At 36.6% G+C, this 19440-nt stretch overlaps 1 protein-coding gene across 1 annotated transcript in view; it reads left to right on the top strand.

Annotated features, from left to right (window-relative positions):
- Positions 1 to 19440, top strand: part of SLC25A21 (solute carrier family 25 member 21) — a 263275-nt gene that overhangs the window by 176870 nt on the left and 66965 nt on the right. Inside the window, exon 3 of the mRNA XM_076345063.1 lies at positions 15087 to 15170. Coding sequence (XP_076201178.1) covers positions 15087 to 15170 — 84 coding nt within the window. The remainder of the gene's footprint in view (positions 1 to 15086; positions 15171 to 19440) is intronic.

Raw genomic sequence — 19440 nt, 5'->3', positions numbered from 1 at the left:
TAAAATCATTATTGGAACTTCTAATCTAATATACATACAATAAATTATGAGTTTGAGCTCTTTAGTAAATCCATTGTTTACAGTGAAGCCAAGTGATTAACATCTTTGCTTGGGTTGATTTAGACTATTTGTGGTAGATTAATTCTCCCTAAAATTTCCTCTGTTTCTGTGTTACATTTAATTCCTTTGTGCACATTTCTCTATAAGCCATTTCAGACTGCATCAGCTGATATTCTTTAGACAGATTTTACATACAAATATTTCTCTGGGTCTTGGAGGGATCTACCATAAAATGTCTTATGTTCTCACTTCAGGAGGTCTGGATCTTTCTACCAAATTTAATAGCTATTTATGCCTTGAGAAGATCTTATCTAATGTACTATTGGTTCAGGGTCATTCACAGCCTCGCATTATATTGAAACATGGACAGGGAGTGTAATTTGTTAATGTCATGAAGGATGAAGTTGGTTAGAAAGGGAAGTGTACACGATTTATAATAACACAAGTGTTTCCTTGCTAATCCCTTGGCAGGTTCATTATCTGTAGAGCCTCAGGCAATAGTTGGCCTATCGTGAGAGTGAAATTTAACCCACAGCATGAAATTAATCCTCAAAGACTTTTGTCTACTCTTTCTAGAAATAATAAATTAAAAGTGATTTTATAATTCTTCTCTCTAACTTTATGCAGAGGTGTTAAATTGGTATCTAAACTCTATGGCGTATGTCAATCTATTGATTTATATTTAGTTAGCTAACATGCAAGTGTATACCAAGCATAATAAGAAATGTGAAGATGTGAATTAGCGGTGTGTTCATTGTTTCTTCCTGAAAACCTTTTTCTTTGATAATACAGAGAATTCTATTCCTTGTAATTACAGGGAAGACAAGGAATGTGTATATGTATGCATGCATGTATAAAATCATTCAAATTATCATGTCTGGATTTCCTAGAGCTTCTGGGTTTATATATGAAATAACTTTGTGGGGTTTTTCACACCCTGACTTCTTTTGCAAAGCTTCTTAGAAGTCTAATGAGAGCTTGTTGCTGGTAAACAAATGGAATTTTGGTAGAGTTTTGGAAAGTACTTCTTGAATCAGCTGTGTAAATACTGGGTAAATCAGCTGGGTTTTTTTCAGAAGGACGTTTCTTTTTCTTACGTATGCAAGAAGTTCTCTCTACTAAGGAGACGACAGGTAAAAGTGATTTGTTACTGATTGATTCTGACTCTCTGCTGCGTTTTTTAGAATGTGATTCCTCACTCATAGCACAACCTAGTCTATAGGAGTAGATGGGCAGTTCTAGATACTATTATATCTATCTAGGTACTATCTAGATACAGGATAATGATTTTTCCTGCTTTTAGCCAGTATTTACCCAGTATATATCCATTGGCTAGACACTTTGTATATTTTGGTGCTCATATTCTAGAGAATTTTTCCACTTCTGAAGGCAGCAAGTCATATTTAATAGATGTTTGCGATTGGCCATATCATCTATGTTGAAGAACTTCTTCAAGATATTAATTGAAACTCCACACAGTCATAGCCCTTGGGATGGAAACCGAATGACAAGAAATAAAGCAGGTCAAGTGCTGCTTAGTACACAGTCCTGACCCTGGGCAGGAAGTTTGCAGGCTACTTAGAGGCCATTATATGGGCAGACCTGGAAATACATTACTCTTCTGATCATCCCTCTTATTCTTCAGACATAATTTATAACAGTGGTGTAGACATTGTACCATTCTCACTTCACATATTCCTTAAAAGAAAATTAGTTTCTCAAGTCATACCGTATTTCCTCTGTGTATTTTAGGAAAGTTATTTTTGTGCACACATATACTCTAGTGGTGAGAAGGAAAACAGCAGTTGCTGAAGTATGTTAAACAGAACAGTGAGCAGAGTGTCTTTGATCCTAAAAAAGACCTTAAGACATGTTAAAGATGCCACTTGATATTAAGTAGATGTAGTGATGTAGGTCTAGGAAATCTCTGAAAACTACATACCTTTTTGTAATATTTATTGCTGAGGATAGAAAGTCCTACAGAAGTACCTCACATAAAGTTAAAACATAGGTTTCTAATGTATTTTTAAGCTGCTTTTATTGTTAATGGAAGCTGATGGATTTAAGCATTATAATTTGATATGGTACAGTATAGTAAATCAATACCATATAGGAATTCAGATACCATTTATATCTACATTCTCACTATCCCTTCAATGCAGTAGCAGAGAGAGAGGGAAAATTGCAGAATTGCAGTACTTGGTTGTAAGTGTTAGAGATGACAAGGAAGGAGCAAAGGCAGTGACACATTGCTCATATTTTGACCAATGACTGCCTCAAGATTTTCCATCTGCTCAATATATAGTGTTTCTTCAGGACCACACTCTTCTGTCTCCCACCTATTTTCATAATTTTGCTCACTCCCTATACATCCATCAGTCATTCGCCTGTGATTGACTTTCCCTATTTGTCCTTTTCCCAGACCACAGGCTCATAGTGAGAACTTCTTGCAACAAAAGCAGCAGTGTTTGTCGATTGTGAGACTGCGGTTTCTGCTGCCAATTCCAATGACAAGTTGGCATCTTGTGACCTCTAATAAATGACCTTTCATAAATTGGCACGTGATAAGTCTCTTAGCTGGTAGGCAGGATGGCTGTTTGCATTTTCAAGAGAGTCTTGAAACAGAAAAAGGCTAAAAACTCTCCCCTGCATGTAATGAAACTGGAGATTCCTTTCTGCAGACCTTTAAGGTCAACTTTATTCTTGGGAGGGGTTCAGGCCACAAGTCGGACAAGCTGTAGATTTTTAACAAGGATAATACCAATGTACTCTGCAACATTTAGGTACAGTAAGTCCTTCTCATACCTTAGTCTGGGCACCTTTCAGGCTCCATAGCAGGGGAGGTTGGATCCTGGGGGTCCTTGGATTCCTGTTTATGTGCACAGACCATATTGCACAAAGATTAGACCCTCAATGGAGCAGCTAAACCTACTGCCAGCATTATGTCACATAGCGAACCAGTAGCACACACTATATGGCTAGCTCTTTGGAAGAAGAATAGCATAAATTAGGAAGAAGATAAGTTATGCTATTATGCTTCCAAAGAGCTAGCCATATAGTTGCTTCTCCCGTTAGCTAGCATATGTGCTAAGAAAAAGAGGGGGGGAGGTGGCATGTCTACACGTTGTACACTTAGGGTTTTGTTTATTGCACTCTTACTCCATTTGGCATTAGGCAACAAATAGCAGTTTATGAACCAACAAAGGCATAATCCTACTCGTTATATGTAATAATATATATAGTAATTACCTATTAATTCTGTATAAGCATGCAGAAGCACTTTTTCAAACAGTCATTTTTTAACAGGCTTGTTTTATTTATCAGTCGGCATTCAATAATTCCATAATTCAGTTAGTTTTATCACTGAGTCCATGTAGCAGTATGAAGACTTGACTAAGTGGATGTATGGAAGGGGTACTGAGCGTGGTAAGGAAACAAAGCAGTCGTCCCTGAGAAATACTGCATGGCAACATCAGAACTGCCTTTTCATATGCCTGTTTTTAGTCCTTGGGCTCAATAGCCGAGTCGGATCGGCCATGTTAGCGTAGTCTGCCTGCTTGCCTGGAGAAATGCCTTTAAAAGACTTCTGTGAATGTACAAAATGAAAGGAGGCGTTTTTCTAGCTTTCAACTGGTGGTTAGTGAAACGTTTTGTTTTCTGAGATACACATCGCTGTAACAGAACCTGAAGATACTTCCTTGATTCAAAGATTTTCATGAAATCAAAAGGAATCATTTAACATTTCTTTTTGGAAAAACAATCTTTAAAAGGCACAAGGCTGCAAACAAGCAGTAAAATCTGCTGAGAAGTATATCCTCCAGACTACTGTACTGCCTGCTACCCACAAACACTTTGCTGAAATTCTCTCTCTTTTTCAAAAGTTGCCTGCTTTGTACCTTTAAAATTATCAGCACTTGGAAAAGTCCTGTTAAATCTGAAAGAAGTCCTGTTTTTCTTTAGACTTAACAATGTTTCAGATACTGATTAAAAAGGGAACTCTCCCTTTAATCCTCAAGTCAGTAAGAAATATTATGGAAAATTGCGTTAACTCTTGCAAATCCCTCTACAACTATAAAAGTACAAATGAGATCGTCCCTGCTGTTTCAGTCAGGCCTGTGAACCTCAGAGCAATAGGATATTTATAAGAAAATTCCAGACATAGCAGTGGTGCCGTGATCCATATGACCCAAAGTTTCCAGTCTTTGTCTATCCTCCTGTCTTTAAGGAAAAACAGAGGGGCATAAAATGAAAACTTGGAAGATCACAAATCATTGTTATGACTCATTATAATGAATGATTTGTGCATTACTTTATGGAGTAGTCAGGTTGAGTTTAGGGAAAAAAAGAAGCCTTCCTTTTTAATTTTCACCACTTTATGCCAATTTTCAAGCAACTGTCTTTCCTAAAACAACAGCGCTTTTTCCATACTGTCCTGGATAACTAGTGAGTTTTTTCAGCTGGGAGAGTGTGTTGTGATATAAAGGTGCAGCCTTGCACAGCTGTTGTCAAGAGCCTGTTAGTGTTTCCATTACAGCATTAAGTCTTATTTCTGGTGTTTAAAACTGGGCCGTAAAATACTTGAAGTTGAACTTCGGTAGTTTTCAAAATGTATTTACAAATAAGAAAAATAATCTCATTGGTTGGGGCCTTTTAATTCTGCGAAAAAATAGTATCCTGACAGCTTTGTAGCAACTGTGATTCACAGTTCTGGATACTCAAACTTAGTCTTCTGACCACAACGTACAACCTGGATTCTAGATTCTCCTGAGTGTTGTTTAGCATTTTTTTGTTGTTAACTGTTAATAGTATAAGAGTTATTAGAAGAATAAAAATAAATCTATTTAAGTTTGAAAATAGCTGCTGTTTTTCCACTATATTGAATTTGTGAGAACTCATCTTCTTTATTTTTTTAATATCTTCATACAGTGAATTAATAGGGTATATTCCCAGGTGTCAAAGGTTTCTCTTCACTTCCTAGGATAAATTTTAACATTACACAAAAATTTGCTGAAAGTGTGGCTATGTGTCTGTGGACTCTGAAAGACACTGGCAAGCTACCATTTCAACACACAGCAAACTTTCCTTAAAGTTATGGGATTACATTTTTGTTTTGCTTTTTACAGAGGGAAGTGCACTATTTCAGATAAATTGTATTACAGAAAGCAAGAGTGTTCCAACATTTTACTAGTTTTACTTTAAGTCACCACAGCAGAGAAAGTCATAGTGCTTCAGAGGAAATTTCATCCTTAACTTGCCTTGTTATGCCCTACTGTATGTTAAGAATTGCTGAGGTCGCTCAGCACTGGCTGATAATGAATTCCATATAAGCTGTAATATTGGGGCACAGCTGGGTGGGTAAGAGTTGAGTTTCAGTCTTTAACTCAGAATTTCCTCGTTTTACTAGTTTCATTACAAAAGATAATGCTGCTTTAAGGGTGTACATTTTCTGTCGCTTAGCCATACAACTTAGTAGAAAAAAAGTCATTTTTACATGGAATCAGCATATGCATGCTAGGTAATGTCTATGTTATGTATATTAGCTATTAGTCATTTAAAATGATTTGTCTGTTAATAAGAAAGGGCATGTGAGTTATGGTTTTCAAATGCAGGGTATTTAGCTGTACTTTTCAGTAGAGTAAGTCTGGTTGTAGCCCTTCCAGTATTTAAAAAATCTCAGCCACAATATCTTAATGAAATTGTTTCCCTTTCAAATATTTTCCAGCACAAGCATAGGAGGTTGGGTGAACACTCAAAACTAACACTTCTTTCAGCAACTCACAATTTGATTTTGGCTATTTTCCACTGAAAATTAATTTGGATTTCTGTATTTGACCATTTCTTTCCTTTGGGAGAAAAGATATTTTTGGTTATCTTTCCTACTTTGACCATAGGGAGCAAGTGTAATGTATATTTCGTTGCAGTTTGCAAATTTTTGGTGCCAAATCATTTTAATACTAAAAAAAAAAAAAAAATCAGAATACACTAAGCTATGATGGGATTGATCTCATCGAAGAACTTAAAATGCTAATGAATACTGAAAAGTATTGCACAACCCTCCAAAAAGTCCTCCCCAAAAATCTTCTTGCCAGAAAGCCGCAACGATTTTCCTGCCTTCTCAGAAGGAAAAGTGCTGTGTGATCACCACAGGGGACACTGAAATTAAAACTTTGTTGAGAAAACTATGTAGAAGTACTTGGCTTTTTCTATAGGAATTGTTGAAGAAAAAAGTTACTTTTTCCTGTGGGATATAGATCTTAATTACATTTTCCTAAACTGGAAGAGTTCTAGAACAATGCTTACTATTTGTATTTCAGGTATTGTCCAGTAATGACCAGTAGTAATTGTTCATTTGAAGCCTTCCTGTGGCTTATCAGATACATGTTTTATTTTACAAAGCTGCATTAAGATATGCCTTTGTATCTTTTTGAAGTAATAGAGAATACCCTTACTTTTTAAAGGCAGCAAAATTATTCCTCTGATCTGGTATCATTGATATCATAACAATTTTAACTGATAAATAAAATTTTCATACCTAAATTTAAATTTTTCAAAGGCTCTAATTTGCAGAGACTCAGTAATGGATTCATAGATTGCAGTAATGTCACAGGACACAAGAACGGCTCTACAGGGTTAGACTAAAGGTCCATCTAGTCCAGCAGAGAGAGGTCAAGAGAGGATATACATTTTTGTAATACAAGTTAAACTGAGATAAAAAACTGGACAGTTTTTAAGCAGACACATGTTACACACTGAAATCAGCCAAACCACATTCTCATTTTTCCCTGAATTGAGACTGGATACTGGGGCCTTTATGTAACATAATCTAATATCTGATTTCTTGTGAAATCTCTTCTAGTCATTAGTTTATATTCCTCATCACTTTGTCTGTTGTTTCTCTATAAGCTGTTTTGAAGGAAAACATACAAGACTTTATCCAAAACTAATGAAAACCAGACTTCTGTTGACGTGTTAGGCCATGAGTTACTACCTATATTTAAAATCATAAAAATAACTCCATCGTATCTGACAATACAAAATTATTCCTTATGGTGCCATTTTCAATGATTTGTCCAGTTTAGATAAGGGGCAAAAAAATCCATAGATTTTGGGGGGTTGTTTTTACTTAGGAAATAGAGGTTACAGGAGGTTTCAGAAATAAACTATCACTGCAAAAAACCAAATGCTGGTTTTACCATTACTGGTTTCTGCAGATTCTTTCACCAGTGTAACTAAGTGCTTTATGCGCAAGAAGATGTAGACAAAAAACACAAGCAGTGTTTAAATTTACCTATTACTTTTACAGTGGTCACTTCCTAGCCAATCTTACCTTCATAAGATTGTTAAGATCACACATATTGCGTGATCTTTCACACAAAATATTGTGGGATCTTTCAAATATAGCTGTCCCTTTATGATCATCGCTGTCATCTTAAGTTGTGCTCGGAAGTTGTATCCAGGCAGCCAAAGCAAGGTTTCAAGGACAAAATTGTACCTTCGAGGTATCCGTGACACTGGCAGAGAGGCCACAAAGCCGTTCCTGCTCTGGCAGGACTTGGTAGATAGGCTTTTCACACAGAAGAACATCAGAGCAATTTCTAAAGGGTAATAAAAATGTGTGCTGTTTGCAGGTCCACAACTGAGAGGAAAGGCTGGTACTTTGCAAGGAGCTCGTAGAAGCCCACAGCTGCCAGTTGTATCTGGGACCCCAGAAACACAAGAGCATAACAGGACTTCGAGGCAGGGAGTTGGAGATAGGAAACACTTGTTGTGCATGTACAGTAGGTGGGGAGGACACCAGCACAGAGCCTTGTTCCATAGTTTCACCTTGCTGTGAAACATGCAGGTGTTCTCAGTATTTTCATCCCTGAAATAAAAGGGAACTTGCACAACATCATAGCTATGAGTTTGCAAGCTCTGACCAGTTCTTAGTGTGGAATGAAAAAATGGTAGTTTTCACTAAATTACTTTGTTTTGTTGTTGTTTTGAACTCCCCCATCACACACACACACACTCATTGATTAAATTAGATTATTAAAAATATTTATTGTTTGAACTTAGTTTCTGCTGTATTTCTTTCTCGGGAAGGCATTAGATTATTTGTATGTAACTGCTATGACTAGTTATTTTTGTTATGCATTAGCAAAATTACCAGAGTAGATTTGCATGAAACAGCTACATGGGTTAATTTGACCTGCTTCTGGTCAAGTTTATTTTTGCTAAATACTCTTTTCTAAAACTACATGTCAAGGAAAATTTCCTTCTGCCGTTGTAGCTACTGTATGTTTTGTCCCATGCACATAATGGAAAAGTTACTGCAATATCAGAAGAAAAAAGTAGAATAGGTCTTCATTAGTCAGCTTTTATATCTAAAACACTTTATTACACTCTTGGTATGTATAGTACTGCTTTCTTTTTCCCACTGATATTTTTGGTGGAATGGTGTGCTGCTTAGCTTGAATATAAAAGCAAGAGATGGAGGGAAGTCATCTATAAAAGGAATAGGAAGTACAGGAAAGATGTTCTTTTTCTGATTAGCGTACTTTTATCTGGTCTAAGAATAAGACTCATATTCAGAGAACTGACCGAGAGTACCAGTGAAACACCTAAGCCATTTTGTCATGTTTAGGACTTTGCTATTTCTCTATTCAATGATGCAGTTGATTCAGGGAAAATACTTTCAAAAAATTGTATGCTCGGAGTAAGCCACACATGGGAAGTTCTCATCATCGAGGCTGAAAGCAAAACAGAATGATGGAGGTGATCCTTAACTGTCAGCAGCTGAATAGTCTGAGGAACAGAAACTATAATCCAGTTCTTTCCCCTGCCAAGTTGGTGACTAACCACATCCTTTTTCTGGTGCCTTGTCAAATAGGGAGGGAAAATCATCTTTTTGTTTCATGGATGCTGTCTTGAACGCAAGGAGTATAGGCTCCTAAGGATGTTGAGTGGAGGAAGTCCAACCTTACAAATGAGTGAGAGTTTAGACCAATTGTTTTATAAGGGTTTAGTTATATTGCTTTTAGATAACGTAAAGAGAGGTAGCAACTGGTGATGCTGATGATGATCTTATCAGACTCAAATTTTGATCAGAATAGCCAATCTGTTCCATCTAAGTTCTGCTGTAAATTGCTAAATCTGTTGTTGATCTAGCTCTAACTTTTACTGTGAATGTGCTCTTTCAGATGTAGGTAAGTTCTTCCTTCTCATCCACTGGTAATGTTTCTTCCTTTTGCCCTACTTATATTTCATAGCAGTTTCTGAGATTTTTTTGTCAGATACAAAGTACAAATTGCTGGATAACCAGTCAGGTAGGAAGAGGACAGAAGAATGGATCGGGATTGCAGTAAGGCAGAGGTCAGGTGTGGAATGGACAAATTTATAAGTTGTGGTGTTTGATAAACACTTCTGTAAATGTTAGAATTCATCAGTTTGTGTTTGTTTGGTAATTTTTTATTTGACCATCATACCTGGTAGTTGATGTTCTAACTTGCATAAAAGTAATTTCTGCAGAGAATTTTGAGTTTTCAGGGTATCTTTACAATTATTTCCATTATTACTATTCCTTTCTTTCTTCTTCAAAAAAACCACATTCCTCCAAAAGTCATAGAGGTAAGTAAACTAACAAGCATCATGAATTCCAACAAAGTGGAATTCATTTAGATGAATTTTGAAATAATTTTTGGCAATACTTCTCTACCCATGATTCTGGTTTATTACTTGTGAAGTAAATATGAACTGTATGAAAAATTCTGTGATTAGATGGAGACAAATCTATGTCTACTATGGAGAATGACTGGAGTAAGTTCTGTTCTTTGCCTGTTCTCTATGTTACTACTTTATTGTATTCTTATATGGTTTTTGCAGTTAAATAATCATAACAGCAATACTATAATACTTAAAATATGACCTCTGCGCTAGCAAAATTTATATCTTTGGCTTAAAATAATTAGATTTTTTGTTTTGAAATCTAATATTCAGTTCTTCAACAGCTCATATGATTTACTGTTAAAATAAGTGACAGAATTATACTCTCAATTTAGTTATTATCCTGTAAGTAACATAAGCAACTCAAAGAACTTGAGCTAAAAAGTGAAATAAATTATATTATCAAGGTCCATTTTGCAGTGCAAAGTTTTGCATGAAATCTAAGCATCAGTAGATAACACTAACTAGTAGTAACACCTGAGTAAATGTTTAAGTTAGCAAATCAAAATCTTTTTAAATTATAATGCGGTTATTTTTTCTTATAAGCACGTGAACTGTTAAATAATGTATATTTATATAAAGCTTCAGACTATACATTTTTATCAACTTATGCTGGTAGGGGCAACTACAGCTAGGAGTGTCTAGAATCATGGGAATTACTGAAAGTGCAAAAAAGCTATAAATGTTGTTTTCAGTTTTCCAAAGGCTGTACATTTATTTAAAAGCTGTTTTAAATTTAACATTGCACAGGTAATTTAATTTGTTTTGTTGTTATGCCACGTAACGCTCTTCTTTATAGCATCTAAACACCTCAGTACCTGAGATTATTTGCTTTGGTACTGCATAAGTCCCAATCATGGAGGGAAGTGTTAGGAGCTTTATTCAAAATAGAGTAGAACATATGATAAAATCCTAGTAAGACATGTGAAGAGAAGGAAAATACAGCTAAGACTGCCACTTGTTGGCAAGCACTGCAACATGGTATAAAGCCTGGTTCTCTGAGTGAGTGTTTTTCTTTCCCTCTGAACTTTGTGGTTGAGGAACTAGTCAGCAGCACTGTATAAAAGCAGCAAGAAATTCTGGAATTTACGCATGAGGGTATAGTCTTTGCAAACCCAGTGGCAAGAATTTGGTGAATCTAGTCTGCTCCACGTCACATTGTGGTTGTCCTGCGTAGCTGGGATTTAACTGCTCACTATCCACTTGAATCTAGACATGAAAATACTGCTTTTTTCCTTTTAGATTTTAAGACGACTAAAACAATTTCAGCATGAATTGGAAATCTTTCTCCAGCCCAGATCAGTAAATAAAAGGGTGAGGATTGCTAGGTAACATTGTGGTGAACAGACTTTAAACACTAAATACCTGGATACTGTAGTGGCAGACATCCACAAGACAACTTTGATGAGCTGTTCAGCAAGCACAAACAAAAAATTTAGCAACTGGTGGAGGAAGAGAGAAAAAATACTTCTGTTTTTTTCCAGAAAGCACACACATCTGCATGTTCTCCTATAGGTATTGATTGTGTTAGAAAAGACTACTTAGAGGACTTCTGCAATAAGAAGGGGGGCAGGAAAGCATCCTGCGGACTGAGGATTTTATAAAACTCAGAATAAAATACCGGCTGTTATAAAACCAGCAAAAACTGTGAGTTAGGCATCGGAAACAGATACGTGTGTTTATGTAGAGTCATTGCTCCACAGTATGACATATCACTTGTTAAATGATAAGTGGTTCGGAGAACTGATGAAAGGACTCAAGCTTCTTCTGCATTGTGGGATTTCAGGCTGACCCTGTTGAAAGTTATTGATCAAGGACTGTTAAAACCATAGAAATGCTTTCTCTCGTGCTATCAAAATAAGAATAATTTAGGTTTATTCATTACACAAGTAGTAATTGTAGTGCTGATTAGTGTGGATAAGTTAAAATATTTTCATGGGTTTAGATCATGCAGAGTTTTCAACGAAGATACTGCCTTTTGAATAGACCCCAAAACCTCAAATGGTTTTACATTATTTCCACTTTTTGAGATGCCAACGATGCGTCTTCTGGGGTGAACAGGGAAGGACGCTGATGTTGTCTTCTAAAACAATATCAGGACATTTTTGTATCAAACAAACCAACTGCAAAGTTAGTGTTCAGTCAAAGGGGGCATAAAAGACAAGCCCTGTGGGCTGCTACTACGAGCCAGAACGGGAGATTGCGAGGTCCCCCATGGCATGAGAGCTGGAGGTGGGAGCTGCGAGGAGGAGCCGAGACAGCAGGCAGTAGGTGCCAGGGGCACACGGGAGATCCCAGGTAGGAAGAGGTAACCTGGGGGCCAAAATGCCTCCCACAGCTCTGTGAGCAGTGCCAGGGTGGGAGTGCTCGGTACCGCAGCATTTTGGCCAGAAAGCCAAGAAGCAGGAAAATGAGAGGGGAGGCAAGTTAGCCTGATGATCATTTGTAGAGTGATAAAGCTCTCGGTAAACGCATTCCATGTCAGAGTGTCCAGTGACTTCTGACGCTTGTTGTATGCTAGTAGTGAGTAGCAGGTCGTTCATCCCAGTCCTGGAAAAGCCTCTCTACCTACATGTCCGTTCGGCACGTCTGTGAATGCTGCCTGCACATTCTTCTTTTCAGACTTCAGAATAATAAATTAGATGAGAAGTTAATGCTCCGATTATATTTATAGAAGAATTTATCTTTTTTGTTCTAGCAAAGCTAATAACATGCAAGGCAGGCATCCAGCTTTCAAAAATGCATGAAATTCAGTGGTTTTATAATGCTTTTAGAAAGGAATGGATTCGAAGCAGAGAAAGCCATTATGTATCCCCCAGTTGTGTTCATTCCTCTAAACAATCATTAAAAACAGGCCAGGTTGTTTTTTGAAGTGAATGCTTTCACTCTTCTGTATTATTAAGATTATTAATACAGGCTGCCGCTGCCTCCAGAAAAACAAACATTTTTTCAGCTCTTCCCTGAGCTTCTTATAACAAGTGCTGGTGATCAATTAGCTAGTTCATTAAAAAGTTACACATTATTTTATTGAGGCAAGCAATTCTGAATCAAAGAACCCAATTCGCAGATCTAGGTTGAAGCACATAATTGGCATGTATTTTAGGATCGCTGTTAAAGCTATAAAAAAGATTTACTAGGGAAGGAATGGATCCAAAAACCCTAAAGGAAGGAATATGTTATTTGTGTGACTCAGTGTTACAAACGGACTCATTTAATGCTAAGGTCTTATCTACGTTAAAACAAAAAACTGAAATAAAGCTAAACCTCCTTTGATTTAACTTCTTTAGCAAGAAGTTATCCTTCATCTGATCCATGTAAATTACATATGGTATTATTGCTTTTCTTCTGCTATGATTTTCATTATTGCTATCAAAGATGTATTTTTATTAAATCATTTAAATTTTGTTGAGAAGTCGACACCGTGTAACTGTAAACCAAAATTATATAAAGTATGTTCGCCATGTTGAGAACCACAGTGAGCCTGGGATTAAAGCCCCACTTCTACAAACAGTTGTGCATGTGCGACTTAGTGGGGAACCTCGCACACGTGCTGGTAGGACGCGCTTGAGCATTTGCAGGGTGAAAGAGAGGGAAGGCGCATTGTTCAGAGGATGTTTTAGAAACAGTGATGCTTTGTTCTGAGTTTACAAGCGGGCCAAATCTTGAAACTTGAGGAAGAGTTTGCGTTAAGAAAGCTTTATTTTTTAAATACTTGGGAAAAGTTATTTACTGATGAGTTTTTGCATGATTTCTTTAAACAAGAACTGAGAGGTAGAAATAGTCAAGTCAAATATATGAAAATGTGCATAGAATCTACTTTCTGTTATGTTTTTGATTGCTTGATTGCCACAATGTAAAAGCTTCTGTAGCTGATAATACTGTTGGACTTTGTGTGATGGCATTGAGGCATTTTCAACTTTTAGCCTTTCCAAGGGTTCTTTTCAGACAAAATGTTATGCATCAGCTCTTATTTGAGTGTAAGCCTATTGAATAGCATTCTCCTCTCTGCCAACTTGGCAGCAAGTTCTCATGCTAATAAAAGAGGTTACCCCAGATAGAGATCCCAGATGTGCCTGAACTACTTTTATTAGGACTATGTAGGGGCACAGTGTTTCCTTCTAACTGTTTTCAAAAAAGGTGTGGGCTTGCCTTCATAATTGCCCAAAGAATTGTATTACATCACTAGAAATTTTTTCCTCAAAGTGAATAAAATGTTAGATGTGTTAGCACAGAACACAGCTTAGGAAACACTGATGTTCAAAACAATGAACACCTTTTGCCACAATACAAACCTCGATTTAACCCTACTGAATTCTGTTGAGAACACTGCTGTTTAACATTGAATTAAAAATATCTTCATTTGTTACATATTAATGAGATTCAGTATAATAATTAGAATAAGTTACAGTAGGTGTTTCTCAGAATAGCAACATACCTGTGGCATATGACATATTGACTACAATGTCAGTTATTCCTTGAAACTGTTGAACACTGTTGTGTAGAATTATTATTGTACTTAGTGATAACGCCAACTTAGTGATTGCCTGATACAGGGCTATCGTAGGCTGGAAGAGCTAACATCAATATTTTATTTTTTTGAGTGCTATATAGTAAGTAGCACTTTAAAAAGAAATTTTATTGCTAAAAATGTATTCAAAATTTCTCCATAGTTGAATGTGTTGGCTGCAGTTTTAAAACCGCAAGAAATAAGGTAATGTAACTGAGATACTTAGTAAAAGAATATAGTTTGTTAAACTTACTGTTGCTATTGATAAATCATAAATAATAAGATGTTTACAATCTCAATCTGGGGTTAAACCATGACATTATGAAAAATGAATGGTGCTCTAATTTCTGGTCATGTCTCTGGTTGATTTTTATTGTAATTGCATCAGATATAAAAAGAAAGAAGCTGCACAGTGGATTCATTTCATAGTGAAACACATGATAGTATTCCATTTCAGATTTTCAAAAACAGGGTTTGACTCAAAGACTCCCATTAGTTTCAATGGGCTTTGGATCAGGCACAGGGTTAACAGCTTATTTTTCAAACAACTAGAAAGAGGTGTAAATGTCAAAGGTGATAGCTATACTGTGAGTTCCATAAACTACAAAAACAGTTACTACTAAAGCTCTATTCTTCCTATGTTTAACAGCTTCTATGAAAACAGTGTTAATAAGTATATCAGGAACAGTATATAATAACGAATCAGATACGTAAAAAAACCTTTTAAACTCCTTTTATATAATAATTGGAAAGTTAAAAGCGACTTAAAATCCCTAACTTCTCATGCTGTGATGTAAATTGTATTTTTTTTTAGGTTCCAAATTCAAAGAGGGAAAACTGATCCGACTGGTTACAAGAGCCTGGGGGACTGTTTTAGGACTATTTTCCAGCGCGAAGGGTAAGAGTATATGTTTTTAAAATTGTCAATTTTATGTGACCTTTTTTAATCACCCATTTTCCAGACATTAGATCCTCTTTATATTCCACCCTTTTTTGCAATTGCCAGGATTTGGCAAACTTTAGTCTTACATAACGAGCACAATTTGAAAAGTCTTAGGATTACTTACACTCACAATACCAAATTTTGCTATTAGGATATGTTTAAAGACCAGAATGCACAGCCGTGTAGAGACACTGGGGCAAACTCTGCTTCAGTACTGGGAGCAGGATGGCCACATCAGTGTAGTGCAGTATCTAGGCACTTGTATTTTCTTGTCCTGGTTTTCTGAACTAGCTCAGCCTGAGCCATTACCAATTCAGTGAAGTACTTGTTTCCAAGCTCTGATGAACTGGCATTCCCAGTTAGCTCTGGTAGACAATGTTTCCAGGACCTGTGTGAGTAAAATTCCACAGCTTTTCAGTCTGACAGAATATGGAAAAGGATTTATGGTCATTGGTCACCTGAATCATACTGGCTTCGAAGGTACCACTGAGCTCCGAGCCTGAGCTCCTCTGAGGGACCTGGGCTCTGATCCAGAAAGGCATTTAAATACATGCTTATTTTTATGAGCAGTCCAGTTAAAGCCAGTGAATGTAATGGGACTGATCAGATGCTTAAAGTTAGGCCTGCTATCCACAGGAGCTCTTCGGGAGCTAGCCTTTAATCAAGGTAACTCTAATTAGTAAATCCCACTTTTGAGTAGCTGGCAGGCTTTCCTTAAGAACTTTGTAAATACAATAGCAACCCATTTTTTATCCATATATTCATCAAAATGGAACTGTTCTTATATATAGTGGCATAGATACCACGTATGGAGGCAGCCTAGGTGCAGTGGGGCACAGACTTCTTGTTGTCCACAAGCTGTACTGGAAAAACAGAGGCGAGGCAAGCAGTGAAAATGAAGAACTAGACCAGTTTTGTTTCTTGCAGTGAGGTTTAGCTAAGCTATGCTATGTAAGTACACAGATATAGAACTAGATGGTTTGAATTGCTAAAGTAGGGAGACGTAGAGATGTTTCGTTAAGGTGGTGAGAGAGGAAGTTGTCACATTTGCCCTTATCAGTAGTAAATTCATTTTTGATGAAAGACTAATGCTGTGCATTATCACTACAAGGTATTAAAAAGCTTAAAAGCTAAAAAGATTTCACAAAAATGATAATTTGTGGCTTCTGGGGTTTTCTAAGCTGAGGATATGTTAATTTTTATTGCTTCTCAAAAGAAAACTGTTTTCTCAATAGGAAAGTATTAATATTTACAATCACGTCAATCTTTTTTTAAATACAGAACCAGCTTCAATATTTAAGTCAGTGACCATGAAAACTCTATTTATCTCATCCAAACTCACTGGTATTTTTATTTTGTTGAACTAGTCACAAAATGTAAAATTAAGAATGGGTAGACATATCTGGAGAACAAGTCTAAATCAAGAGACAGCTTCCAAGTTAATTGATTTTGGGGTCTTATTTTATTACCTATATGATTATATTGTGTAACTGGATGTTTGTACAACCCACATGTATAAAATAGTAGCAGGACACTGCAAACTTCAGTGTACCATACAAAATACAGTTCCCTTACTACTTGGGGGAGGAGGGAGAAGGAAACAAGTACTCTGTGTTTCAATTGTTTTACATGTTGTGCTTTTCAAGTGCTTCTCAGAGACATAGCTATCACTTATTCTATGGATTTGATTCCACTGTTATTTTCCCAGTGTTCAGACAGTGTGCTGCCTAACAAGCATAAACTGTGGAGAAACAATGAAGGGTCTCAGCACAGTCATCATCTGTGAATGAACTTCAGAAAGGAGAGATGAAGATTGTTGTGTTGGTTTTTTTTTTTCTGTAGAATGCTTGTGCCTCAATACTGGAACCAAACCAGAATATGTTTTTATATTTATGTCAAGGCATGACTCTGTAAGCAGGAAAAGAAGATGATTACATGAAATTATTATAGATCTAAATCACAATTTAGCAGTGGATTGCACTAAATTTCTGCCAGGCTAGAGCTAATACAGAGTTTTACTTGCCTGTTGCAAAAGCAGTCAATACTGATCTAAACAAAAAGCAAATTCTATGAATACCTATTTTTCTCCAGGAAGTTAGAGGCAGAAGGTCACATTTAAACAGTCATCGGTAGTAAGCACTAGGAAAAAAGGAGACGAAGAATCTCAGATACAATATAAGCTTAAATTTTGGCTAAAAATAAAAAAAAAGTAATCAACTAATCCTGAAAAACCTGTTTGACTCCATGAGCCTTGCATTCCCATCTGCACAAGTTGTCCAGTTTCTGGAGCCTGGTGATTATGACACTTGTGAGGGAAGTGAGAGAGGTGAAGTATTTTAGTTAGTGAAAACCTTGAATCCTGATAACCCCCTCCTTGGGTGAGCACAAAAATATGCGGAAGAGAGCACCAAGAAAGAGCTTCACATTTAGATACCAAGCAAACAAAAACAATTTATGAGGTGTTCAGATTCAGGTGTGTAAATCTGGAAGAAGGGTATAAGAAATTCATTCATGCCCCATGTTTATTTCATATTGGCAATATGAAATACCCCTGTCAGTGTGTGGCATTTTTAGACTGATTTTCTGAAATGTCTAATTCAGTGTACATTGACTATAAAGAGTCTAGGCATCTCTCTCCAGCACTCAGAATTCCCTACTGGCATATGTGATTTTATGTTAGGTTGACTACAAAACAAACTAATTAAATAAAGGAACATAGTGGGAAAAGAAATGTCACTAATGGCCTGCTCCTGAAAATGTTTACATTTGGGAATAGTGCTTATGCTCATTTGTACTTATATTTTCAATAGTAGCAACTACGGTGAGCTAGAATGTCAGAGCCTAGTTCAGACAAGACACTTCCTAATGCCTTAATTTTTTGACCTTGTTATGTTGAGGTTAAGTATGCAGAATCAGCCGAGGAAGAACTTATTTTTATGAATACATATGCAAATGTTGCATTTGCTGCAATGCCTCTTACTGAAAATTAACCAGTATTACGTTACTACAGCATCACAGTAGCAATCTGATGATTTCATGGAAAGCTGCTTCATCACAAACAATGGCCAGGATTTCTTTAACCATCCCTCTGATTTTCTCCTCATTATAATGAAAAGGACAGAGGAAATAATTCCAGTCTAACCACGAATAGAACACTGTCCTTTTCAAAGAATCTGAAGACTCCTTTATCTTCACAAAATACTAGAAATTTCTTAACCAAAAAAACCACAGAAAAAAAAGCGCTACAAAAGCTCCCTTCCCCCCACCTTTGAGCGGCTCTTTAGATGGAAATAAATTTTCTCCACGGGGAATTAAATTCTTCAAAGAAGGATCCATCCCTTGAACTCTTTTCGTGTCTTACAAGAAAATGGGAGCCACAAAACATAAAATTTAATTGAGACTCACTAAAGGAAGGCTCAGTCGAGCAGAGCATTAAAGGTCACATAGCTTTCTATTAAAGGGAGGCAGGAGTATTAACTTCGGGGCTTTTGCGAACTTGTGTTGGGAGCGTCCAGTCACTGCCAATTGCACGGGGGCTGCAGCGGCACGAATCCTCTCAGGTGGTGAGCAGCCTCTGCTCAGCTGGATTCACTAGGAGCCGTGCATCCGAGCTTCTCTGGTTTCGCTTATGAGATGATACATGAATTGACAGATCTTTGACAGCAGAGGTAAACCCACCAGGAGCATATCTGTTTATTGAGGAGTGACAGCTTTATAGCCAACATAAAAATAATCTGATGTTTATTGGGGAAAATGTTTGGATACAGGATTAACTGAAACCATTAATAGAGAAAACTTTTTATTCTTTTTAGATCCTACAAATAAGAGGTTAGATTATGTTAAATGACCAATTTTTGTATCATCGTTATCTTTACTGCATTTGTATTCACTCACTTTTTCTTTGATAATGACTTAGGTTTGAATATGAAACGTAAGAATAAACCAACGGTCTAGCTGAGTGTATGTATATGTTGCATTTATATTAAAGACACATGGTGTTGTGTCTCATATTAAGAATGGAAAATTATGCCCATCTGCACTGTCTTAATTTGGAGTTACAGCATTAAAATGATGGATGCTGTTATTTCAAGTCTGTAAACAACTTTGTTCTTATAAACTTGGATTTTCATGGGCTCATAATTTTAACAGTACATGTTCTGGGTTACAGTTAGCTTTTTTGGTAGGCACTCAGTCAAGAAACCTGTTACTTTCTCATTCGTTGGTT

This window comes from Aptenodytes patagonicus, chromosome 7, assembly GCF_965638725.1.
Source record: "Aptenodytes patagonicus chromosome 7, bAptPat1.pri.cur, whole genome shotgun sequence".
Classification (NCBI taxonomy): Eukaryota; Metazoa; Chordata; class Aves; order Sphenisciformes; family Spheniscidae; genus Aptenodytes; species Aptenodytes patagonicus.
This window is presented reverse-complemented; position numbering and strand designations above follow the sequence as displayed.